This window comes from Budorcas taxicolor, chromosome 23, assembly GCF_023091745.1.
Source record: "Budorcas taxicolor isolate Tak-1 chromosome 23, Takin1.1, whole genome shotgun sequence".
In the NCBI taxonomy this organism is placed as follows: Eukaryota; Metazoa; Chordata; class Mammalia; order Artiodactyla; family Bovidae; genus Budorcas; species Budorcas taxicolor.
In genome coordinates, this window is record NC_068932.1 from 35071325 (window position 1) to 35098634 (window position 27310).

The following is a 27310-nucleotide window of genomic DNA, read 5'->3' on the forward strand; positions in this document are numbered from 1 at the left end:
ACAACACTGAGGACAAATGATGCCTTAAGTATCAAACTGATGGAAAGCAGGCAATCTGGAAATGCTGCTTTTTGCTACAACGTAGTAGCAAGTTAACTTCCACAGCCCTATGTTTCTCATCTGTAACCTGGGATAGTTATTTGCTACTGTCCTGAATATTCATTGTAAGGACTGATGCTGAAGCTGAAACTGCAATACTTTGGCCACCTTATGTGAAGAACTGACTCATTTGAAAAGACGCTGATGCTGGGAAAGATCGAAGGCAGGAGGTGAAAAGGGGACGACAGAGAATGAGATGGTTGGTTGGCATCACCGACTCAATGGACATGAGTTTGAGTAAATTCCAGAAGTTGGTGATGGACAGGAAGGCCTGGCGTGCTGCAATCCATGGGGTCACAGAGAGCTGGACATGACTGAGCGACTGAACTGAACTGAACTAATGTTTATTGTGAAAAATAAGTGAGATGTTGTATGTGAAGAATATAAATTTTATTTAAGTGTTTACTTATGATTATTATTGTTTGCATTTTTAAGGTTGTTATTTTTGTATGTTTCCACTATTGCTATTACTACTATTTCCAGGAATCATTAATCAGATAATGAATTTTTAGGTAACTAAATGAATTTATTCAATGAAGAGTTAATATAGATATTGTCTATAGAAAAATATTTACCCCAAACTGATGTTTTAATTTTTTCCATTTTACAAAGCCTTCCCCCCATCTCCATTAATTATACTAGGATCTTTTTCCTCTTAAGAACATTCCTGACTTATGTTAAAGAATATGAATATATTTTATGGATTTTCCTTTTGCTAATAACAAGGGAATAAGCGTCTGAGTTTTAAAAAGTGACTTAACAGTTTTGTATAAATATTAAACAAATTAGAGGGACTTAAGCACATACCCTTTTGAAGTGTTTGTATGAATATTCAATTCACTGTTACTCCCTACCACAGTTTTTGTGGTGGTATTAACATATGTGTTTCTCATAAGTATTGATATGGATAATTTAATTTCTAATGACATTTTATATCTGTACAGAGTCTAAAGTCTTCCCTTTCATTAGTGAAATCGATCATTTATATCCTTGAGTTCAGTTCAGTCACTCAGTCGTGTCTGACTCTTTGTGATCCCATGGGCTGCAGCATGCCAGGCTTCCCTGTGCATCACCAGCTCCCAAAGCTTGCTCAGACTCATGTCCACTGAGTCAGTGATGCCATCCAACCATCTCATCCTCTGTAATCCCCTTCTCCTCCTGCCTTCAATCTTTCCCAGCATCAGGGTCTTTTCCAATGAGTCAGTTCTTCACATTAGGTGGTCAGAGTATGGGAGTTTTAGCTTCAGCATCAATCTTTCCAATGAATATTCAGGACTGAATTCCTTTAGGATGGACTGGTTGGATCTCCTTGCAGTCCAAGGGATTCTCAAGAGTCTTCTCCAGCACCACAGTTCAAAAGCATCAGTTCTTTGGTGCTCAGCTTTCTTTATGGTCCAAGTCTCACATCCATGCATGACTACTGGAAAAACCGTAGCTTTGACTAGACGGACCTTTGTCGGCAAAGTAATATATCCTTAGTTTTTATAAATATTCAAAAATTTTACATGGACATTACAATATGATACTTGGTTGTCAAACAAATATATTAAATGGTTGATATTAATAGGGTAAAGAAAAACTATAATAATTCAATTTGTATTATTAAACCATTTTTTTGTGAACTAAAGCTATTTTTCGGGAAAGGATGGGCTAATCTTCATTCGTTTAGTATGAGCACACTCAGTGTACTTGGCAGTCTACGGCTTGCTGAGAATATAGAAATTAAAAACAATCACTGTTGTCAAAGAGCTTTCAGAGGAGAAAGACCAACCCAATTATACCAAAGTGTGATAATTGCAATGATAAATGCACACAGGGCGATATATGCAGTTAGAGGATAGATATCTGACATGTAATGTCAACTTAAGGAGTTTCCCAGAGTAATACCCTAGTTACTTGTTGCAAGACTTGGAGTTGGCTGTAGTACAGAAAGATATTTGTAAGGATTCAGAGAAATACCTCTGTTTTTGTTTTTCTCTTGATTTATCTTGTTTGAGAGCTACTAGCCTTATAGTTGGGGATAAGATGCACATGGTATCATCTAGGAGAGATCTACTGATTTTTAAAAATATTTTAGAAAAATGCAACAAAGTAGTATTTGTAAAGTTTTGTTTTTGGTCATATGGAGCATACAACATAATTTGTACTAGCAAGAGCTTCATTGTTTTCATTATAAAATTGAGGGGTAGTTATCAGTGAATATTTGGACATTCTTTCTACTGAATATATTTAACTTACCAAGAGCTTCTTATTGGTAGTTCCACATTCTTTGAATTTTAGAAAAGTACTTCTGTTTGGCTTTGGGCTTCCCAGGTGGCTCAGTGATAAAGAATCTGCCTGCCAGTGAAGGAGCTGCAGAAGATGAGTTCAAGCCCTGGATCAGAAAGTTCCCCTGGAGAAGGATAGGGAAACCCACTATAGGATTCTTGATGGGATAATCCCATGGACAGAGGAGCTTGGCAGGCTACGGTTTATGGGGTTGCGGAGTCTGACACAACTGAGCAATTGAGCACAAGCACAAACAAGCACCGTGTTTGGCTTTGGAACTCAACTGCTTTTTCCTTTGTTTATGTTATTCTTAGTTTTTACATTATAATCTCAAAAAGCGCTATTTTAGAAGCTTCATATTTCAAGACTTCTTCTTGAAGTTGCTTAGTTTTTCTTGCTTGTTTATAAATCATAAAGATTAGATCAACAATTAATTTGAATATATGATGAACTTAGATTCAGTAGTTTGTGGACTGTCCTTCTCTGTAAATAAATATTTTGTTTCATTAGAAATATGAAGTTTAGCAAAATTTCAAAGGTGGAATTTTCTGCAAGGTGACATTGCATTAAACATATCATTATAGAAAGTGAATTATACCCTGAGTCATTGCAGTTGTATAAACTTAAGATAACCCTTCCATCATAAATGGAGATTGACAAATTCATGCACTTTAAAGAGATATCCTGGGTCAAATGATCATGTACTTATTGGCAGTGGCTAATGAAATGTTGCAGTGATTTATGGTGTGCTGCAGTAAATTTTCATAATATAGTAATTTATCTTTTGTTTCTCAACTGCCTGTCCAGCTCATTTACTGGGTAATAGTTACTTTAAATATTTTATCAACTGCTTATTTTCCTGCTCTTCTCTTCTTCCTTGCAGATTCTTATCATGACGATTTAGAGAAAAATGTTTCATTTTCAACAACTTGTCTTTATATAGGTAGTTTGGAAACACAGACAGAGTTGCTATAATGTAAAGCACAGTCATTAATCTGAAATATCTATGTTGGATTGATTCCTGCTGTTATTATCAAGAACTATAAAAATATTATAGCTTTTTTGTTATCAAAATATATTGAGAATAATGTATGAAATATATGATGGTCACAAGACAAAGCAGCATGTGTGTTTTTATAATTAGAAAACATTGTTTATTATCTCTGTGTCAAAAACTGAATGTTAGAAAATAACTATCTCTGTTCTACTGACCTTGTTTAGCAAAATTTCTCGTCTGCCTATGATATGTACAGTACTCTGCTGGGTGATATGAGATCCGTTCTAATGAATGTTAGTTGTTCTTTAGTCACTAAGTTGTGTCTGACTCTTGCGACCCTATAGACTGTAGCCCACCAGGCTTCTCTGTCCATGGGATTTCCCAGGCAAGAATAATGGAGTGGGTTGCTCTTTCCTTCTCCAGGGGATCTTCCTGACCCAGAGACTGAACTTGTGTCTCCTGCTTGGCCGGTGGATTCTTTATCATTGAACCACCTGGGAAGCCCCTAATGAATGTTAATACTTTAATTTTATTTAAGAAATATTTGTTGAGTATTTATGTGTAAAAATCATTATATTTGTACACTGTATAAATTTCAAGGTCTACAAGTTCTTTAGAAGCTCTCAAGGACCATTTGTAGAACATATTTAGAATAAATACTGAATTAATATGTCTTACTTATATATTGTCAAAGACCCAGGTGGAGGAACATGTTTTTCTCTACCCTGACACACAGTAATATAAAAAAGAGATGATGTGGAGTTTTGAAACCACTTCACATTATAATATAATATTCTTAACTTGATAACTTCAAACATAAGTATATTATTATGTGTATTTAAGTGGGAATGTTTTGGAATGATGTTAGCAATTTGGTAAAATGGAAATTTCTGGTACTCATTCCCTCCCAGAAACACTGATTTAACAAATTACCTATACACAAAATACCTTTCCAGAAGCTCAGGAGTCCAGGCGAGAGGTTATAGCATCAGAGATGGCAGAGAGAACACAGAAATAAGAAAAGACTGATTAAAAATGGTCGAAAGGACAGTTCCACATTACCTGCATCATCCTTCCCCTAAGTCTCCACAGTGCAGTGAAGCTTAGTGAGAAATACCCCCTGAAAAGGGGAAAGAGGATGAAATGAGCACTTGTTTTGCTGTGGTCCCCACCCTGAGCTCTGCCCTAATGAACCCCAGTGCGTGGATTTTCCCCGTGAACCCAGGCGCCAAGCACACCCCAGTGCTAGACTGGCTCCTGTGGCCTCAGACTGCAGACTGGTACCCACAGACCTATCGTCCAGGCCAGCTCCCACATATTCCTGGGCTCTAGGAAACCCAAGATCCACGTCCTCCCTTGGGCTGGCCTCTGCAAACCAAGGGTCAGGCTCATTCCAGTGGACTCAGGCTTCAGGCCCTCCCCCATGGACACAGGTATCACACCTATCTCACAGACTCAGGGCCAGGCTTGTCCCAGTGGACCCTGGTACCAGGCTAGCCCCGGCAGCCTTAGGACCATACTTGTGGGCCCAGGTGCCCAGCTTGCCCCAGCACCAGACTGGCCCCAGTGGATTTAGGCTCAAGGCCTGCTTCAGTGCCAGGTAAGCCCTTGTGGATCCATGCTTCTGGGTGGCTCCCGCAGATCCAGGCCCCAGACTGACCCCTGTGGACCGAATTTCCTTGCTTGGCACTGTGGACTAGATTACAGGCCCATCACTTTGTACTCAGTCACCACCAGCCCTATTCCAGTGGACCTCTGTGCCATAGTGACCCCTTCAGACCTCGGATCCAGGCCTGCACTCAGGCTCTGGTTCCAGGCTTGCCCTTGTGGAGCCCTCGGTTCTGAGTCTGTCTATGCAGACCTAAACTCCAGACCCACTCCAGAGGACCCAGGTTCCAGGCTTGTCCCTCTGAACCCAGGCACCAGAGAGGTCCTCTGGATCCAAATTCTAGGCCTGCTTACCCATGGCCTAGGCTGTCCTCAAGGGCAGCCCATTTGAGGACTTCAACAGTAAGCTTGCCACAGACCCCACCACACAGACTGCCAGAATCCCTAGATAGGCTGACTGGAGAAAGGCTTTCCCTACTGAAGCCAGTCTGTAAAGACTGGAAGAGGTGATTACTTCTCATATGCATTCACCAATGCAAGGCCATAGGAATCATGAAGAATCAGGGAAACATGATGTTACCAAAGAACAAAGTGAAGCACGTGTAGGGGCTTCTCTAGTGGCTCAGCATAAGGAGTCTGCTTGCCAATGCAGGAGACGTGGGTTTGACTCCTGGGTTGAGAAAATCCCCTGGAGAAGGAAATGGCCACCCACTCCACTGTTCTTGCCTAGAAAATCCCATGGATATGAGGAGACTGGAGGGCTACAATCCCTGGGGTTGCAAAGAGTTGGACATGACTTAGCAACTAAACAATAACTGACTGAAAAGAAATGGAGATCTACAAACTGCCTGACAAAGAATTTAAAATAACCAATGAAAGAAGCTCAGTGAATTATAAGAAAACACAGATAAACAGCCTAACAATATTAGGAGAACAGTATATGAAAGAAGAGTTAATTGAGTGGTTCCGCAAAGACACAGAGACTATAAAAAAAGAACCCAAGAGTAATTAATGGAGCTGAAGAATGCAATGACTGAACTAGGTAATTCCACATAGAACTTCAATAGCGGACTCTTAACAGGCAGAATAAAGAGTCAGCAAGCTCAAGTACAAGTCATTTGAAATTACCTACAGTTTAAAAAAAGAGAATGAAAAAAAAGTGAAGAAAGCCTAGGGAACTTACTGTAGACCGTAAGGAATCAATGTATGCTTTATGGGAGTTCAAAAGCTCATTTAAAGATATAATGACAGGAAACTTCCCTAATATGGAGGAGGAAATGAACATCCAGAGCCATTAATCCCAAAGAACCTCAAGCAGATTGAACATAAAAAGATCTTCACCAAGACACATTATAATAGCCCTAAATAAATCCATGCATTTATGATCAATTGATGATTGCCAAAGGTGTCAAGAATACAGGATGGGAAAAGGACAATCTCTTCAATAAATGATTTTGGATATTCTTATGTAGAAGAATGAAAGATTCTTTTTCTCATACCATATACAAAAATCAATTCAAAATAAAGACTTAAACTTTAAGACTTGAAACTGTAAAATTTCCAGAGGCAAACATGCAGAAAAGTCTTGTTGACATTGGTCAGGGCAGTGATTTTTTTGAATGTGAGCCCAAAAGCACAGACAAGAGCAAATGAGATTGTGTCAAACTAATAAGCTTCTGCATAGCAAAGGAAATAATCATCAGAATAAAGAGACAACCTGAGGAATGGGAGAAAATGTTTGTAAACCATGTATCTAATAAAGAGTTATTGTCCAAAATATATAAGGCACTCAAGCATCTCAACACACACACACACACACACACACACACACACACACACACACACACACACACACAAATATACCCAGTTAAAAAACAGGCAAAGGACATAAGTAGATATTTTTCAAAGAAGACATACAAATGGCCATCAAGTATATTATAAAAAGTTCAACATCGCTAAACATCAGGGAAGTGTGAATCAAAACCAACTGAGATATCAACTCACATTTGTTGGAAAGGCTATTGTCCAAAAGACAAGAGATAACAAATATTGGCAACAATATGGAGAAAAGGAATCCTTATATACTGTTGGTGGGAATACAACTGGTATAGTCAATTTGGAAAACAGCATGGAGTCCCCCCACCACCAAATTAAAAATATCATATGGTCCAACAGTGCCACACCTAGTTATAAACCCTGTGCTGTGCTTAGTAGCTCAATCATGTCCGACTCTTTGCGACTCCACGGACTGTAGCCCTCCAGGCTCCTCTGTTCATGGGGATTCTCCAGGCAAGAATACTAGAGTGGGTTGCCATGCCCTCCTCCAGGAGATCTTCCCAACCCAGAGATCGAACCCAGGTCTCCCGCATTGCAGGTGGATTCTATACCATCTGAGCCATGAGGGAAGCCCAGTTCCATATCCTAAGGAAATTAAATCACTATCTTGAAGAGATATCTGCACTTCCAAATAGCCAAGTTATGGACACAGCTTAAGTGTTCATGAATGGATAAAGAAAATATACAAACATAAATATTTATGTGCATATATATATATACACACACGTATAATTTTATTCAGACTTAAAAAAATCAGGAATTTCTGTTTTTAACAACGTGGATGGACCTGGAGACACATTTATGCTATGTAAAATAAGCTAGACTTAGACAAATACTAGGTGTTCTCATTTATATGTGGAATCTAAAATGGTTGAGCTCATACAAGCAGATAGAATAAAGATTGCCAGGGGTTGGGTATAGGAGAAATGTTTAGATGTAGATCAGAGGATACAAAGTTTCAGTTATGCAGGACAATAATTTTGGGAGATCTAGTGTATAGGACAGTTGACTGTAGTTAATACTATATTGTAAACTTGAAATTTGTTAAGAGAGTAGATCTTATATGTTCTTACCACACACACACACACAAAGTTATATGAGGTGATAGGTAATGTTAATTACCTTGATGTGATAATTTACAATGTGAAACACATATACCAAACAAATATGCCATACCATACACCTTATATATGTATAATTTTCATTTATCAATTATACCTCAGTTAAGCTACAAAAAATGAAAGTTAAAATCTCAAAAAGAGATGTATAACCGTAAGCAGAAACAAGACAAGAAAAAGAGATATTTGCAATCTAAAAAGATTTTGTGAGGAGAGTAGCTTAGCACAAGAATATATCATTATTTTGTCAGTCTCATTAGAATAGCCTTTTAAAATTTAAGAATGATTAAAATAATTTAGGAATGATTAAAATATGTAAATACAGAATATATTTTGTTTTTAAGCTGCTTTTGAAGTATTGCTGAGAGTGTTAATATTTACTTTGGTGGCATTTATCAACCTCTGTTAATTAAATTTTAGGCAACAGGGTCAAAGATCTTTATTATTTATTTCTTGATCTCTTTAATAATGAAAGTAGATGACTAATTTTATCTAAAACTGCACTTAAGTCCGACTGTACTAGTAGAGGTCTGATCTGGAAGAGAGGCACTTCTTTGTCTCTTTGTGACCCTATTGTGAAGTCTTCACTCAGCCTTTATTCCTGTTCATGGTTTTGTTTTCTGTTTTCTTACAGTGCATATAATGGCACTTGAGCTTTAGATTCTTAACTCCATAACTCATTAGATTGATGGCAGCAGTAGTAATAGCAGCTGCAGCAGAAATATCAGTAACAACTAGCAATACAATATGTTGTTTTTAAAAATGATCTATTCTTATAAGTGGAGAAGGAAATGGCAACCCACTCCAGTATTCTTGCCTGGAGAATCCTGTGGACAGACGAGCCTGGTGGGCTGCTCTCCATAGGGTTGCACAGAGTCAGACATGACTGGAGCGACTTAGCATGCATGCATGCATTTCATAAGATATGTATGTATATCAGATAACCCCATTTTATAGAATAGGAAACTGAGGTTCACAAAGGCTAAATAAATGACCTGAGTCATGTCGCTAATGTATAGTTTAAACATAGTATTCTATTATGCATCATTTTCCAAGATGTCCTAGATTGTTAATTTCCCTTGGTATTAGATGTTATTAGAAAGGTACTATGATATATTTTAAAATGTAATTTTTAAAGATAATGAACTGTTTGCTAAGGAATGTGACACAGGATTTTTACATCTCACTTTTTAAAAAATGTTGCTTTTGCTGTTGTTTACAGAAAGTATCACCTTGGGTAGGCTTACGCAAGATCAATATATCCTACTGGGGATGGGAAGACATGTCTCCATTTACAAATACAACACTACAGTGGCTTCCTGGTGAACCTAATGATTCTGGGTTCTGTGCATATCTAGAAAGGGCTGCAGTGGCAGGCTTAAAAGCTAATCCTTGCACGTCTATGGCAGATGGGCTTGTCTGCGAAAAACCTGTTGGTAAGTAGTCCTGTAAACTAATGTTTCTTTAAAGATGTAATTTATATTTCCAACTCTTCTTCCCACATCCCTCTTGCAGCCTGTGATCCTACATAGGCCTGAAGTAACTGTCACCACCTTTTAATGATGCTGATTTCTGTGTAAATTTTATCTCTGTCCACTTTCTCCATTTACTGTTAGTGACCTCAGCATTAACTTGTAAAAGTAATAGAATTGTATTGTTTTATACAATCTTTATTTCTTGGTTAAAATAGTGATGCTCTAGTAACAATCTGTTCTTAATTTTTTACTGTGTTTTGCTTTTATAATAATAGTTTTTGTAAGAAAGATTAATTGTTAAGATTAGCAACAAATTTAGAATCATTTTAATCCTATAGATCTATTTTAGTTGGCAAGTGAAAAGAAACATTTCTGTTACATCCTTTGAAATGGAGTTTTCTTAAGTGAGAAAGGAGTACTGAATTCTTTTCTCTTTTTAAATATTATATTTTGTATTGCAGTGAAATATACATAATGTCAAACTTACAATTTTAGCCATTTTTTTCATTCAGTGGTTTTGAGATATGATTGAGATTTCTAAATCATTTTTAAGTGTCGAGTTCAGTGTCATTAAGTACATCCACATTGTTGTTCATCTATCAACACTATCCATCTCCAGAACTTTTTCATCTTCCCAAACTATATCTCCATATCCATTATGCAATAACTCCCAATTCACCCCTCCCCAGCCCCACTGCTAAGTATCTCATATAAGTGGAATCATGAGGTATTTGTCCATTTGTGACTGGCTTATTTCCTTTCAGAATAATGTTTTCCACGTTCACCCTTCTTGTAGTATGTGTCAGAATATCATTCCTTTTTAAACCTGAATGTTTATCCATTGTGTTTATATTCCACATTTTCTTTACCTCTTCATACATTGGTGGACACTTGTTGCTTCTACCTATTGACTATAGTGAATAATGATGCTGTGAAGATGGGTACAAATAACTGTTTCAGCTCCTGCTTTCATGTCTCTGTGTATATAGCCAGAAGTGGAATTGCTATATCCTATGATAATTCTGTGTTTAATTTTTTGAGGACTTGCCATACTGTTTGCTACAGAAGCATCACCATTTTACCATTCCTAGAAGTGGTGTACAGGGTACAATTTCTCCACATCCTTACTAACATTTAAAACATAGCAATACAAATAGGTATGAAAAAGATTATGTTTTATGTTAAATTTTTATAGTAAACTGTATTGTTAATTGCTTTTATAAGGTATGGAATGTTTATATTAATAGAAGTATGGCTAGCTTGAAAAGTAAATAATGATAAGTGTACATATTATCTAGCCAATAGAAACAAAACCCTAAGTCATGTATTGCATTGCTATTAAACAAATTTAAGTTATACAATTTTGTGTACTTTGTAAAGGATTAAAATTTTCCAGGGTATTATAAATTTCAAAGTAGATAATAAATTTAAGCAGTATTGACATGCCATGTTCATTCTCATTTTACCTTGTATAATTTTGACTCTAATATTTATTCCAAACTTGGCTTCATTGAAACCTTCCCTAAACAACAACAAAATGAACAAAACTCACATCCTTGTGTCCAAAAAGCAGTTAATAAATAAAATAATTATTTTTTGTTAATTTTTTCCAGTTAGTCCAAATCAAAACGCGAGGCCGTGCAAAAAGCCCTGCTCTTTAAGGACGTCGTGTTCCAACTGTACGAGCAACGGCATGGAGTGTATGTGGTGTAGCAGCACCAAGCGGTGTGTTGACTCCAACGCCTACATAATCTCCTTTCCATACGGGCAGTGTCTGGAGTGGCAGACTGCCACCTGCTCTCGTAAGTGTTTCTCTAGAGTCACTTTTTTGTTTAACTGCAACATAAATCCCCTTTCTGTGATGGGCCGAGACATTGAATGTTTGAGGAAGTTTAATAAAAAAAAAAATGAGAAAAAAATGCTGTTGCTAGACCTACCTTTTAGTTCAGAAGGTAGAGCATCTGCCTGCAGTGCAGGAGACTCAGGTTCAATCCCTGGGTGGGGAAGATCCTCCGGAGAAGGGAGTGGCAATCCACTCCAGTATTCTTGCCTGGAGAATCCCATGGACAGAGGAGCCTGGCGGGCTACAGTTTGTGGGGCCGCAAAACGTTGGATATGACTGAGCGATTAACACAGCACTAGTTACCATTAACAATTGCTATTTACAATTAAAAACTAGTTTTAAAGCCTCTTAATGCTACAAGCCCCTGATTTACATTATACTGTCATTTTGCGTTCCAGTAATTTTCTTAGCCTTTAACATTTTGCCATGTTTGTGCTCCCCCAAACTCTGAGTGTGTATTGAAGACAGTGGAATACTTCATGAAAGTGCTCCTTCAAAAGAATCATATATTGCTTCACTGTGTTTCTTTAGTATCCTTTAATCTAGCACACTTACCGTGTCTTCTGTTTTTCCCAAGTGTGATTTTTAAAAGAATTTACACCAGTTGCTCTGCAGGTTTCCTAATTTGGATTTGCCTAATTGTTTCCTTATGGTTAGATTCAAGTTAAGCATTTTTTGATGAGGATATCATCACAATGGTGGTATGTAGTGTTGTTGGTTAGTTGCTAAGTCATGTTGCGATCCCATGGTCTAGCCCTCCTGACTCCTTTGTCCATGGGATTTCCCAGGCAAGAATCTTGGAGTGGGTTGCCATTTTTCTCCTCCAGGGGATCTTCCCGACTCAGGGATTGAATCTGAGTCTCTTGTTTCCTGCATTGGCAGGTGGATTCTTTACCATTGGTGCCACCTGAGAAGCCCTTTCTTCTCCTTGGGACCTAGCCAAATCCATATTTGTTCCATATTGGGCACCACTGTTGCTTAAAGAGAGACAAAGGGGTAATTGCTACCATGTAGACTAGAACTTGCAGGCAGCAGCTGTTGTGTTCATTTATCCTCCCAGGCTCTTGGTATCAAGTAGAGAGGTGTTCCTGGGATGGGATGGCTGGGCATGTGTGTATTGAGCTCCCTGTTGCTCTCCTTTTTTAGGAATTTTGATAAAGAACAGGAATATACTTGATCAAGACTGTAGCAGTGGGTTTGTTGCAGACATAAAATGGTCTTGCTGTCACAGAAAATGTCTTATAACTAGGAACCGACTCCCCAGGAGAGTTGAATACCAGCCCTGGATACTTGTGGGGAGTTGAGACATTGCTCAGCCTTTCTTGCCTTAATTGCTGCTTTTGTTTCTCCACAAATATCAATGTTTAGTGAAAGATGCCTGGCACAAAAGATTATGTATGTATGACCCATTTAGATAAAGTTAGGCAAAACTATGCTGTATCATTTAGGAATGAATTTTTTAGGTAGAACTGTTGGGTAAGGTTTTTATAAATGTTGGCTAGTGGATGCTGCTGGGAAAGATTAGAGGTGCTGATTAGGAAAAGGGTAGGGAGGCAATGTTCTGCTTCTAGACTGAATGCAGGCACAGAATATTCATTTACAATAATTTCTTAATCTCACGTTTTTCTTTATGTAGTTCTCTGTAGCTGTGTTATATTTCACAATGAAAAGAAGTCTAAAAGGTCGGGGAAAAGGTACTTGGAAAGTCTCCAAGCTCTTAAAATTTTAAGAACTTTCTAAAAATTATTTAGAGTTGTCTAAGTTGTCTTCTCTGTTCACAAATCTTTCTTATATTCCATTCTTTCCTTCTCATTTGTTTGTCTTCTGGAAAATAGTCTTCAGTAATTCTTTCCAAATAAATTGTTGGTTAGTAAGCTTTTTGGGCTTCCCGGGTGGCGCTGGTGGTAAGGAGCCCTCCTGCCGATGCAGATTAGATGTGAGAAACACAGGTTTGATCCCTGGGTCAAGAAGATCCCCTGGATGAGGGCGCGGCAACCCACTTCAGTTTTCTTGCCTGGAGAATCCCATGGACAGAGGCTGCCAGGCTGCAGTCAATGGGTTCGCAAAGACTCAAACATGACTGAAGTGACTTAGCACAAAGTAAACCTTTTGAATCTTTGCATTTTTTCATATTCACTTGAATGATAAAATACCTGGGTGTAAAGTTCTAAATATTTCCTTCCTTAGAATATCTAGCATTTGGTGTTGTAGGTTAGAATTTTCATGCCAGTCAAATATTCTTTCCTTTATAAGACATCTTTTTTTTCCCCTTTTTTTGGAGAGCTTTAAAAACTTTTCTGTTTATCCCTGGCATTCAGAATCTTGCAATTTATCATTCATTCAGTTTCCAGTAACTGATGTGAGTTTCAAAAATGGATTCTCATTGGCTTTTTTAATCTGAAGAGTATTTTCTTTCTTCATTTGCTAAGAATATTCCTTAATGTCATAGATTGTTTTCTTCTCTTTACTCTTATTGGAAATCTTAAAACAGTTGTTGGAATTTCTGGGTATATCTTAACAGCTCTTGTTTTTGCATTTTTTATTGTAATATAGTTTATTTACAATATTGTATTAGTTTCAAGTATAAGAAAAGTGTATAGATTCAGATATATATATATATACACACATATACAGATATATATATATATTCCTTTTTCAGATTATATTCCATTATAGGTTATTAAAAAGATAATTGACTATAGTTTCCTGTGCTATATAGTAAATCCTGTTGCTTATCTATTTTGTGTATAGTAGTTTTTATCTGTTAGTCCTGTGCTCTTTAGTCCCCCATCCTTACCCTCCCTTTGCTCTTCAGTGATCATAAGTCTATTTTATAAATCTGTGATTCTGTTTCTGTTTTGTATATAGATTAATTATCTTAAGGTTCTCTGTATATGTGATACATAATATTTGTCTTTCTCTAACTTCCTTCACTTACTAGGATAATCTCTATGTCCATTATGTTACTGTAAATGGCAGTATTTCATTCTTTTTTGTGGATAAGTAATATTCCATTCTATACACACACATCTTTTTTAAATTTATTTTTTAATTGGAGGAAGATTGCTTTACAGTGTTGTGTTGGCGTCTGTGTACAACAGCATGCATTAGCCATAATCATACATACATACCTCCTCCTTGAGTCTCTCTCCCCTTCCCCCATCCCACCCCTCTAGCATCACAGAGCACCAGGCTGAGCTCCCTGTTATATAGTAACTTCTCAACAGCTATCTGTTTTACACATTATAGTGTATACATGTTGATGCTGTTTTCTCCATTCGCCCCACTCTTTCCTTCCCCAACTGTGTCCTCAAGTCTCTTCTCTACATCTGTGTCTTCATTCTTTCCCAGCAAATAGGTTCATCAATACCATATTTTTAGATTCTACATATGTGAGTTATTATATGATATTTGTTTTTCTCTTTCTGACTTACTTCACGCTGTATAACAGACTCTAGGTTCATCCGCCTCACTAGAACTGATTCAAATTCATTCTTTTTTTATGGCTGATTAATACTCCACTGTATATATGTACCACATTTTCTTTATCCAGTCATCTGTAGATGGACATCTAGGTTGCTTCAGTGTTCTGGGTATTGTAAATAGTGCTGCAGTGAACACTGAGATATATATGTCTTTTGGAATTGTGGCTTTCTCAGGGTATATGTCCAGTAGTGGGATTGCTGTTTCATATGGTAGATTTTATTTCTACTTTTTAAAGAAATCTCCACACTGTTCTCCATAATGGCTTCATTAGTTTGCATTCCTACCAACAGTATAGGAGGATTCCCTTTTCTCCATATCCTCTCTAATACTTGTAGTTTGTAGATTTCTTTTGATGATGACTATATTGACTGGTATGAGGTGATACTTCATTGTAGTTTTGATTTGCATTTTTCTAATAATTAGTGTTGTTGAGCATCTTTTCATGTTTATTGGTCATCTGTATATCTTTGGAGAAATGTCAGTTAGGTCTTCTACCCATTTTTTGATTGGGCAGTTTTTTTTCTGATATTAATCCTTTGTCAGTTTCAATTGTTTTCTCCCATTCTAAGGGTTGTCTTTTAATCTTGTTTATTGTTTCCTTTGCTGTACAAAAGCTTTTGTGTTTAATTAGGTCTCATTTGTTTATTTTTGATTTTATTTCCAGTGTACTAGAGGGTGGGTCAAAGAGGATTTTGCTGTGATTTATGTCACAGAGTGTAGTGCCTATGTTTTCCTCTAAGGGATTTATAGTTTCTGGCCTTATATTTAAGTCTAATCCATTCTGAGTTTATTTTTGCACACAACATCTTTTTAAGCCTGTCATCTGTTGATGGGCACTTGAATTGATTGTTTCCATGTCTTGGCTATTGTAAATAGTGTTGCTGTAAACATTGGGGTGTGTTTATCTTTTCAATAGTGTTTTTATCTTTTCCTACAGCTTTGGCTGCATAAGAGACCTCTTGCCAGTTTCCAGTTGGTTTTCTGTGAAAATTGGTCCACTTGTAGGTCTGTTTCTGTTTTGTTTGTGGGGGGAGGTGTGCTCCATTCTGCCATTTTGATCCTTGTAAAAGTTTAGTATGTCTTAAATTCATTTGTACTTTCCATGTTGTTGTTTGTTAAATGAGGTTCAAATATTTTTCCTTTTTTATGTTTTCTAAAATCTGGAGCTTTTTATCTATTTAAAGTGAATTTTTGAGAACCTTGTAATCCCATTGTAAAGACTGAAGCTACATTTTTTGAAAGGTAAATTAAAAATGATTGACTATTTTAACACAGATAAGAACTTCAGTTTGACCACAGATGAACCAAATGATGATAACTACTGTTGGTGAGATTGTTAGCTAGGCATGCATGGATCAGTTCTTTAGACCCGCTTTCAGTTCAGTTCAGTTCAGTCGCTCAGTCATGTCCGACTCTTTGCGACCCCATGAATCGCAACACACTAGGCCTCCCTGTCTATCACCAACTCCTGGAGTTCACTCAGATTCATGTCCATCGAGTCAGTGATGCCATCCAGCCATCTCATCCTCTGTCATCCCCTTCTCCTCCTGCCCCCAATCCCTCCCAGCATCAAAGTCTTTTCCAGTTTGGCACTCTTGATTTTTGATGTTTTGCTTCTTTTGTTTTCTTGATTGTTGTAGAGTCTTATTTTCTACTTCTGCCGTTTGTTCCTTGAACAGTTAGTCTAGTCTGCTGGATTTTCTATTTCTATAGGTCTTTTCTTTCACTGTTATATCTGTTGTCACATTTGCCTTCCTTGTGGCTGTATATAGCTCATTTGAGCTGGTGATGTCTAATCACATTTGTTTTTGTTCCATAACTTTTAAAATTGTACATCCTGTGCATCCTTGTGGGAAAGAGGGGCATTTTACCTTGCCTCAAGGAGCCCTTGTGTTCCTTGAAAGTAGCATTTACCTGGCAGTGACCCACTCCTTATGAACACAAACTCCTTCTCTATTACATTTAATTCCTTTCCATGTTTTTAACTAACAAACATTTACTGAGCAGTGAGGAAATGTCAGAAAATAAAATGGAGACTAGGAACGAAGATGATATCCTTGCTCAAAATCCAAGTGCTTTTAGCAGTCGTGTTACTGTTTCAGAATGTTAGCTGCTGAGCAATAGCTTTGTCACTCTTTGCCTTTAACATTGCATTTTTTAAATATGAATTATATGTAATGGATTTATATTCTTTTTGTGCTATATGTTTCTAGTTATTCACCAAACCTTTGACAGTAGTAAGTCTTCACAACCATTTTTACAGTTATAAACAGAACAGTATTAGAAATGATCTAAGCTCACATGCTAGTAAAGTAATGCTCAAAATTCTCCAAGCCAGGCTTCAGCAATATGTGAACCATGAACTTCCAGATGTTCAAGCTGGTTTTAGAAAAGGCAGAGGAACCAGAGATCAAATTGCCAACATCCGATGGATCATGCAAAAAGCAAGAGAGTTCCAGAAAAATATCTGTTTCTGCTTTATTGACTATTCCAAAGCCTTTGACTGTGTGGATCACAAGAAACTGTGGAAAATTCTGAGAGAGATGGGAATACCAGACCACCTGACCTGCCTCTTGAGAAACCTATATGCAGGTCAGGAAACAACAGTTAGAACTGGACATGGAACAACAGACTGGTTCCAAATAGGAAAAGGAGTACATTAAGGCTGTATATTGTCACCCTGCTTATTTAACTTCTATGCAGAGTACACCATGAGAAATGCTGGGCTGGAAGAAGCACAACCTGGAATCAAGATTGCTGGGAGAAATCTCAATAACTTCAGATATGCAGATGACACCACGCTTATGGCAGAAAGTGAAGAGGAACTAAAAAGCCTCTTGATGAAAGTGAAAGAGGAGAGTGAAAAAGTTGGCTTAAAGTTCAACATTGAGAAAATGAAGATCATGGCATTTGGTCCCATCACTTCATGGGAAATAGATGGGGAAACAGTGGAAACAGTGTCAGACTTTATTTTTCTGGCCTCCAAAATCACTGCAGGTGGTGACTGCAGCCATGAAATTAAAAGATGCTTACTCCTTGGAAGGAAAGTTATGACCAACTTCAACAGCATATTAAAAAGCAGAGACATTAGTTTGTCAACAAACAAAGGTGCATCCAGTCAAGGCTTTGGTTTTTCCATTGATCATGTATGGATGTGAGAGTTGGACTGAGCGCCAAAGAATTGGTGCTTTTGAACTGTGGTGTTGAAGACTCTTGAGAGTCCCTTGGACTGCAAGGAGATCCAACCAGTCCATTCTAAAGATCAGTCCTGGATGTTCTTTGGAAGGAATGATGCTAAAGCTGAAACTCCAATACTTTGGCCACCTCATGAGAAGAGTTGACTCACTGGAAAAGACTATGATGCTGGGAGGGATTGGGGGCAGGAGGAGAAGGGGACGACCGAGGATGAGATGGCTGGATGGCTTCACCGCCTCGATGGACATGAGTTTGGGTGAACTCTGGGAGTAGGTAATGGACAGGGAGGCCTGGTGTGCTGCAATTCATGGGGTCACAAAGAGTCAGACACGACTGAGTGACTGAACTGAAGCTTTATATTGCTTTTAGAAGGTTGTCTTCAGTGATCATTTGAAGTTTTTTTCTTAGTAAATGAAATTTGAAGGAAATTTTTCTTTGTAAATGGGAAACAAGCCACCAAACTGTCTTTCAAAGTAGCTGTGTTTTGTAATCCCACCAGTAATGAACAGGAGTTCCTCTTTCTTCACATTTTACACACTTGTGAGTATTTGAAGGTGTCAGTGCTTTGGATTTTGGCCATTCCAATAGGTTTATAGGGGTTTCCCTGGTGGATCAGTGGTAAAGAACCCATCTGCGAATGCAGGAGATGCAGGTTTCATCACTAGATTGGGAAGGTCCCCTGAAGAAGGAAATCCCTCCAGTTTTCTTGCCTGGGAAATCCCGTGGACAGAGGAGCCTGGCAGGCTACAGTCCATGAGATTGCAAGAGTCAGACACAACTTAGTGGCTAAACAACAAACAGTAACACATTCCATTTTAGGTCATCTGTAACATCCATCAGCAGTAGAAGAGAAGAGGAATCATGAGGGTCTAAACTAATAAGGGGAATGGAAATACAGAGGGGGTCATAAAGAGTCGGATGACTTAGCAACTAAACAACAAAAGCAGCATTAGGCTTATAATGATATCTTATTGTTTTGGTACTCAATTCTCTAATCATAAATTATGTGGATCATCTTTTGATATTTGGCATCTGTATATATCTTGTTTGGTGAGGTGTCTGTTCAGGTCTTTTGCATATGAAATTTTTTTTTTTAATTGAAGTATAGTTGATTACTGTATTATGTTCATTTCAGGTGTATAGCATAGTGATTCAGTGTTTTTGTTGTTTATACTCCATTTAAAGTTCTTATGAAATAATGACTGTATTTCCCTGTGCTGACTATATTTCTTATATATACTTATACAAGAATAAGTATAGTCTTGTTACTTATCGATTTTTTTCAGTGTAGTTTGTATCCCTTAATCTCATGTATCCATCTTGTTCCTCCCCACTTCCTTGTCTATTTTAAAAAATTGAGTTTGTTGTTTTCTTATTATCCTTTTGAATATTCTTTATATATTTTGAAATCCAACCCTTTATCAGATGTGTTTTTTGCAAATATTTTCTTCCACTTTATGGCTTGTCTTTACATTCTTTTGACATTATCTTTCGCAGTGCAGAGATTTAAAATTTGGCAAAGTCAAATTCATCATTTTTTTCTTTCATAAATTGTGCTTTTGGTGTTAGGCTGAAACATCATCAGCAGACCCAGGGTCATTTAGATTTTCTTATCTTCGGTATTCTAAGAGTTATGTAGTTGTGCTTATATTGCCCATCCCTTCTTGCATGCTGTCTACTTTTTTCTGTTAGAGCCTTTAGCATATTTTTTTGAACCTTCAGCATATTTATCATAATTGTTCTAAATTCCTGATCTGATAATTCCAGCATCCCTGCCCTGTCTGGTCTGATGCTTATTACTCTGTCTCTTCTGTGTGTTCTGCCTTTTGGTATTCCTTGTAGTTTTTTTCTTGAGAGTCAGACACAAAATATGGGTAAAAGAAGCTATTGTAAGTAGGCTTTTAGTAATGTAGTAGTAGGATTTGGGGGAGGGAAGTCTTCTGCAGTCCTGTGCTTAGGTCTCAGTCTTGTGGTGTGTGGGCCTGTGCTCTGTGCTGTTCTGTGAACTTCACTTCACTAGTACATCCCAGTTTTGTGTGTGTTTTTTTCTTTTTTTCTTTTTTCCCCTCTCTCAGGTGGTACAGGATAGCTGGAGGGAGCTGGAGTTGTATATTTCTCTTTCCCTACGTGAAAGACTAGAACATGCTAGAGTTGGTTATTTCCCTTTAACTGGTTCAGTTGTGCTCTGATAAAACCCCAGCAGTTTAGTCTCTGTTAAAACAGTTTCTCCAAACTTATTAAGAACAGTGCTCTGGCATATTTCAGAATAGTTCCTTTTCCCCTCCCATTGCCAAAAGCACAATGGGGTTTTTCTTCAATATTAACTGTGAGGACCTGTTAGGGCTCCTGAAGGTCACACTTACAAAAATGTCAGGGCTCCTCCCGTAACTGGGTTCCCCTGGAGATATGAAGCCTTAGAGTTGTCCACACTGAGATTCCAGCAATTCAGTAGTTAACAGTTCAAGTTATCTTACCCCAGCACTGGGTCCTGAAGATGTTTCCATGCCACTGAGTCATGATTTTCTAATATTCTGTCCTCTCTCCAATTACGGATGCTATTGTTTGCCCTGTGACCTCACTTGTCTGATGGATCTAAGAAGAGTTGTTGATTTTTCAGTTTGTGGCTGATTTTTCTTTTTGTTAAAGTGGAGTGGTAACTTCTAAACTCCTTCCATGCTGGACTGGAAACCGGAAGTCTCCAGTTATCATTTGGTAATATAACTTGTTACAGATTGATTTTTCAAATTCTTACACATCTCATAAACGATATTGAATATTATAAAAGTTAATTTTTCAAAAAGCCAAAAATAAATAAATAAAGTAAAAAAGTGATTGCTTTGATTACTTATAGCTCATACATAGTCTCCATTCTAGCCATGATTTAGTCAAAATAGCACAGCCTACAAAAACTTTCCCATGTTATTGTTTTCTGTAAGAAAATAAAAATCATTAGAGTCTTTCAGTTTTTCAGTTACCACTACAAGGAATGAATATTCTGCTAATTTTTCAGCGTGCACATTGCTCTCCACTCTTGACCAAGAACTAAACCAATATTAATTTCTGTAATAATTTTACATCTAAAAAAAAAATAGGAGAGTAGAATGTTGCTCTAAATATGACATTTTGTAGCTCATTTTTAAAGCATAAATTCTAATAAACAGACCATTATTAGTTTGTCATTCAGTCAATGCAAGAAAGGCAGGCTTCAGTCTAAGATTTACCCAGCTGTTTGAAAAGCAACAGAGCAGATAGGCTGTGTTTGAGAATGCGCTTGCTGTGCTTAATCTCTCAGTCGTGTCCGACTGTTCGCGGCCCCATGGACTGGACCTGCCAGGCTCCTCTGTTCACGGGGATTCTCCAGACAAGAATACTGGAGCGGGTTGCCATGCCCTTCTCCAGGTGATCTTCCCAACCCAGGGATTGAACCCAGGTCTCCCCAGTTGCAGGCGGATATTGTACATTATGTTTCTTTAAGAAATTTGATCGGTTATTTTACTTAAAAAGTTAATCCTAAAATAAATTTTATTTTCCTCAGAGATATCTATAGACTATTTATTCTGGATGAGAACTAGTAAAGATTTACTTCAGTTTATCATGTGACAGTAAATAATTAGAATGTTAAGCTAGCATAGCTAATTTGATGTTTAACATGATTTCCCATTGGTTTCATACCAACCCAATATAGGTTTGAAGACAGAATAATCTAGTCAACGGTACTGTGGGCTAGCTACAATCACAGATAAAAGAGAAATATTTCACAGTAAAAAGTCTAAGGAGGAGTATTGTAATATATGAAAGGTTCAGTTATCTAAGGATGTTTTAAATGAAGTGCCATTTAACGCTGTGTGCTGCTGAAAAAAATTTTCAGAACGAAGTATGTTCATGTCATTGAATTATTTATCTACAGGGTTAACATTAATCACTTGTGTTCAATGACTCAAAGAATACTCTTCCTTTTAAATTTATTATTAAGGAAATATGGGAGATGGTAGTCATTCTTCACTTTCTTACATCTAGTCCCTGAAATGCTCAGCACTGAAAAAATTTACAACAACAAATCATACTGTAATTGATGAATTCTTTAATCCAATATTCTATTATCCCTGCATGGTCTACAGTATTGAGTTCCTGTTTGTTTGCTGAGAAGCTTATGCTGTTCTTATTTGCAACTCCGGGAGGTGGTGATGGACAGGGAGGCCTGGCGTGCTGCAATGCATGGGGTCGCAAAGAGTCAGACACGACTGAGCAACTGAACTGAGGAGCATTCCTCTTTCCAGTAATATTAAACAACTGAGTAACAATTAAGTTATTACCACAACAGAAATGAAACTGAGACGGCCAGAGTCTGCCTTGTTTTTTCCTTCTCTCTGAGGTTCTTCTAGCATCTGACTAGAAGACCATTCATGGTACTTTGTGCTTATGTGCTGTCTTCTATGGATAAACAATTCCCAAGACGATATGTGCCTTTTATAGCAAAAAAAAAAAAAATCAGTGAGACTAATTTAAAAAGCCTCAGCCTGATACAGGGTATTATGACTTGGAAGTAAAAATTCAAAACATCATACAGCGACTATTGTGAATATGATGGCAGGTGGTAATATGTTCATCCTTGGGAAAGGCATCATGGTGTTCATGGGCTTTGTTGAGGCTCATAGTCTAGATATCAGTTAAACAAAAAAAGGTTGAGCTTCAGTGAGATAGTATTCTGCAGCCCTGGAAGTCAGAGAGAAACTGTCCTGCTGGTTGCCTGCTGAGGCAGAGTATCCAGTTTCCATATTCCCATTCAGTTTGGCTCTTTGAGTGAGATTACTTTAAAACAATGCATATCAGGCAAATGCTAGTTATCTTGGACCCTTAAGGAGACCATTGTCCATGCTGGGGTCAGCTATCTCAGGTAGTGGGTAAGCATGACTTAGAGTGGACGTTCACAGGCAGATGCAGAGTTTTTCCTTAGAGGCACTTCCTGGGCACAAGAAGAGCTAACATTGCTCTATATTACAGACGATGGTAAGTGTGGTCTATGGGCGCCTGCATCAGTTCCCAAAAGGTCCTGGTACTGGCACAGTTCTCAGAAGTGTGTGAATGCTGACTTCATTTTTCTCAATGCCAGTCCATTCATCTCTTCTTTATTCATAATGTATGCTTTATTTGCTCTTGAAGTAATTGCTGCTTCTTATTATTACAAAAAAAATGTTTACATTAACCATAAATGACCCTTTACTGTCTTTTTCCGGAGCATATTTATTTTTCCATTAGCTTGCAATTCCAGTTGAATATAAAGTCATGTAACATGTTTGTTAATAATGTTCCTGCCATGCAGCCCAAAATTGTTCTGGATTGAGGACCTGTGGCCAGTGTTTGGAACAACCTGGGTGTGGCTGGTGCAACGATCCTAGTAATACTGGAAGAGGACACTGCATTGAAGGGTCTTCCCGGGGACCAATGAAGCTTGTTGGAATGCTTAATAATGAGATGCTTCTTGATACCAGTCTGTGTCCTAAAGAGAAGAACTATGAGTGGTCCTTTATCCAGTGTCCAGGTAATAAAAATATTCTGAAAGAAATTTTAATTTCTGCTCAAGGACACCAAGAATTACTTTCCTTTCTTATAAAAAGATTTAGGGGAAAAAAATAATGAAAAAGACTGAAAATAAAGGATTAAAAAAATTCTTCCCAATATCCATGTTTGTTGTATAGGTGATATTATGTTTGGAATCATTAAATAGGATAACCAGATGCATGATATATAATTGCCAGATTTGGTTTCATGTGAACTATTACAAGGAAAAATAATATTGGTTCCATACCAAATTTGTATACTATAGTATAGTCTTTTATTGTTTATAATATAATATCTGAGACTTCAAAGGCAACTCAGAGGATTCAGTCAAACTTCATGCTAAGTATGGAAATATTTTGTGTAATTTGCATGATAGAGTCATTTGACCTTTGGTGTTTGGTGTCATTCAATTTTGAAGGTCAGTGAAGCTTTTAGAGTTTTTAAAATAGAAAGTTGGTTCTTATATGGAATAAAATCAACCTCTTGAAAAATTAATTTATTCAGTGTATTTCTATTGAGTGCCTACTATGTGCAAAGAGTGTTTTACATTCTAGGGACATAACAGTTTAAAAAGTTGACTAAAACCACTGCATTAATTGAGCCTAAAGTGAAAGTGAAAGTCACTCAGTCCTGTCCAACTCTTTGAGACCCCATGGACTATATAGTCCATGGAATTTTCCAGACCAGAATCCTGGAGTGGGTAGCCTTTCCCTTCTCCAGGACATCTTCCCAACACAGGGATCGAACTCAGGTCTCCTGCATTGCAGGAAGATTCTTTACTAGCTGAGCCACCAGGTAAACACTTAGTTGAGCCTAATTGTATTCTAATTGAAATTAATCACACACACACAGTGTGTGTGTGGTTATAAGTTAGATGGTCATAAGTCCTATGAAATAAATCAAGGAAGGGAGATAAGGCTTGCAATTTAAAATAGAGTGGTAAGAGATGATCTCTCTCAGGAGAAATGGTTATTAAACATCTCAAGTAGATGAGGGAGTGAACCATGGGGCTGTCTGGGGAAAGAATGTTCCAGAAGACACAAGGACTGGTTGAGATAGTTTATTTACGAGATGAACCTGGGAAGCATAATTGAAGCAATAGAGAGTTTCAAAGAAGAGAGGAAAACCAATAATATGTGCATTATGAAGCTGGATACTGTACTGGGAAATACGAACTCAGACCCACTGGGACCTTTGAAGAAATATGTAGAATGCTTCTCAGGGTTAAACCACTGAAGGACTAGGAGAGTGGGGTATTGATCCACTAACTCTCCTCCATTGAGAGTTGAGTGATGCCTTTGAGGGTGTGGGACTTCTGCGCTGTGCCAGCATGTCTGATTAATAGCTTGTCCTGATACGAGTAAACATCCTGAGGCAAAAAGGCAGAAGATACTGTGGAACTTGCCTTAGGTGAGGCATTGACAGCGTGCTGCACTGAAACGAGGTAGACCGGGGAAGTGTGACACTTCTTCATAAGCTTTAGAAGATGAGGGACCAACTACTGGTTCATACAACAGCATGGCTGAATCTTTAATACATTTCGCCTAGTGAAAGAAGCCAGACCAAAAGGCCACGTGTTGTACTATGGGGATGGAAAAGAGATGAGTTATTTGCCAGAAGTAGTAAAGGCAGAGATTGCCTTCAAGAGGGCTTCACAGCAAAACTTTCAGGGTTATGAAAATGTTCTGCTTAATACTGTGGTGGTTGATAATGACTCTATGCATTTGTCAAGCCATACTGAATACGACAGAAAATAAACTTTCCTGACTGCAGATTTTTTAAAAAAAGTCAATCAACCAGGATATCAAAGGACGCAAACTGTGACAAGTAAATGTAACTGTATTACGAATGCCATCACTTCATTAAAAAAATGAGCTGATCGAAGTAACCGTAAAAATAGTGTTTTGTTTGGATACTGTGAAACTAAAGCAAAAAATTATATAAACATTATATTCTGATTGGTAAATTTGTTTCTCACATAGTACAGGTTAACAATTCTAACAATCCTTTATATTTTTACTAGGTTGGGACAAATATATAAATTAATTGTGTTTTATGTGAGCCAGGTTTCTCACTGTCAGAGAAAAAAGTTAAAAATATGCAGAGTAAAGACTATAAAGAACCCTGTGTGGAATTCCCTGGCCTTCCAGTGGTTTGGACTCTATGGTTCCACTGCAGGGGGCACAGGGTTGATCCCTGTTCAGGAAACTAAGATTTCCCCCATGCCGTGTGGCACAGCTGAAAAAAAAAAAACAAACAAACAACAACTAAGCAAAACAACAGAACCTGTGGTATTGGTTTCATGTATAAGCAGAAATTCAAGTTTATTTTAATATTTATACATATGTAGATGTGTGATGTATATATACATATATTTTCTAGTTTAGTTCTTCAAGAAGGCCTAGAAGCCACAGTGCCCCAGTAGCAATGAACATCTTCAGTGCCCACATCCTGGTTTCAAAATACTGTTTCCAATGAAACGAACTAGGACTGTTTGGAGAAATGACTGATTCTACAACTGAGGCAGGGAGAATACAAGATTAGCCTGAAGTATTCCCTAGGCCAGAAAGTAAGAAAGTGCTCAAAATAAAACAAACAAGAATGGGATCATGTCAAAGGGACATAGTCAACCTGAAAGAGTTCTCAGTGGGTCAAATTTGGGCGAAAAAATAGCGACTGGATTGGATTGTAACCCAAAGAACAGAACACATATGGATGATTCTTCACTGGTTTAATGATGGAATAAATAATACACAAGTGAAAATGGATAAATATTTCTTACAGAAAATTCCAAATAATAAATGTAAAATGAAGGACTTCCCTGGTGGTCCAGTGGTTAGAACTCTGCGCTCCCAGTGCAGGAGCCCGGGTTTGATCCCTGGTTGGGGAATTAAGATCCTGCAGCCTGCGTGATGTGGGCAAATACATAAACGAAGAATGAACTAAGGAAATAAAAAAATTGCTGTTAGAATCCCACAGTAGTTAAGTGCTGTAAGAAGAATCTGCTAAAGAATGTTCAAATTAGTGGGTGAAACTTTGAAGAGAAACACGATATTTGTTTAGCTTCTAAGTATCTTCTTCAAAAGTATCTATTAACTTCTCTGGTGGTTCGAACATATGTCCACAAATAACCTTGACACTTGTTCCTCTAGGAACTGAACTGAACTGAAGTTGCTCAGTCATGTCTAACTCTTTGCGATCCCCTATAGCCTACCAGGCTCCTCAGTCCATAGAATTTTCCAGGCAAGAGTACTGGAGTGGGTTGCCATTTTCTTCTTCTTTCTCTAGGACGTGGAGCTTAATTTCTTTATCCCCACGTGTGAATTGGACATGATGACTCACTTCTAATGAAAAGTGTGTGGAAGGGAAATATTGTAACTTTACAGTAGAGAAAATAAGGTGACATCACCTTGAACAAGTGATCAAGGTTCACATCACCAGTGATAAGTCATGTTAATGTCATGTACCCCTGATGTCACTTTGTAATATTCTTCCCATTCTTCCCCCAAATCTGTAACCCAGTTTAGTCATGAACAAGCATCAGACTAACCCAGATTGAAGGACATTTTCAGCATACTTGACCAGCACTCTAGGAAAGAATCTGCTTCCACGCTCATCCACATGTTTGCACAATTCAGTGCCTTGTGTGTAGGACTGAGGTGACTGTTCCTAAGATCCCAGGAGGCCACTTGGGCTCTTAGCGCTCACGTTCTCTCCCCCATCCCTCTTCCATCTCCAGAACTAACAGTGTAGAGTCTCCACAATTGAAATGCCAACACCCACATCTTGTATCTCCTTCTTCAAGACCAGTGCCTTTTGAGGGATA

General features: G+C 37.8%; 1 protein-coding gene across 1 annotated transcript in view; it reads left to right on the plus strand.

Annotated features, from left to right (window-relative positions):
• Positions 1–27310, plus strand: part of ATRNL1 (attractin like 1) — a 795857-nt gene that overhangs the window by 177693 nt on the left and 590854 nt on the right. The window contains exons 16-18 of the mRNA XM_052660645.1: positions 9149–9362; positions 11015–11203; positions 23246–23464. Of these exons, the coding sequence (XP_052516605.1) occupies positions 9149–9362; positions 11015–11203; positions 23246–23464 (622 nt within the window). The remainder of the gene's footprint in view (positions 1–9148; positions 9363–11014; positions 11204–23245; positions 23465–27310) is intronic.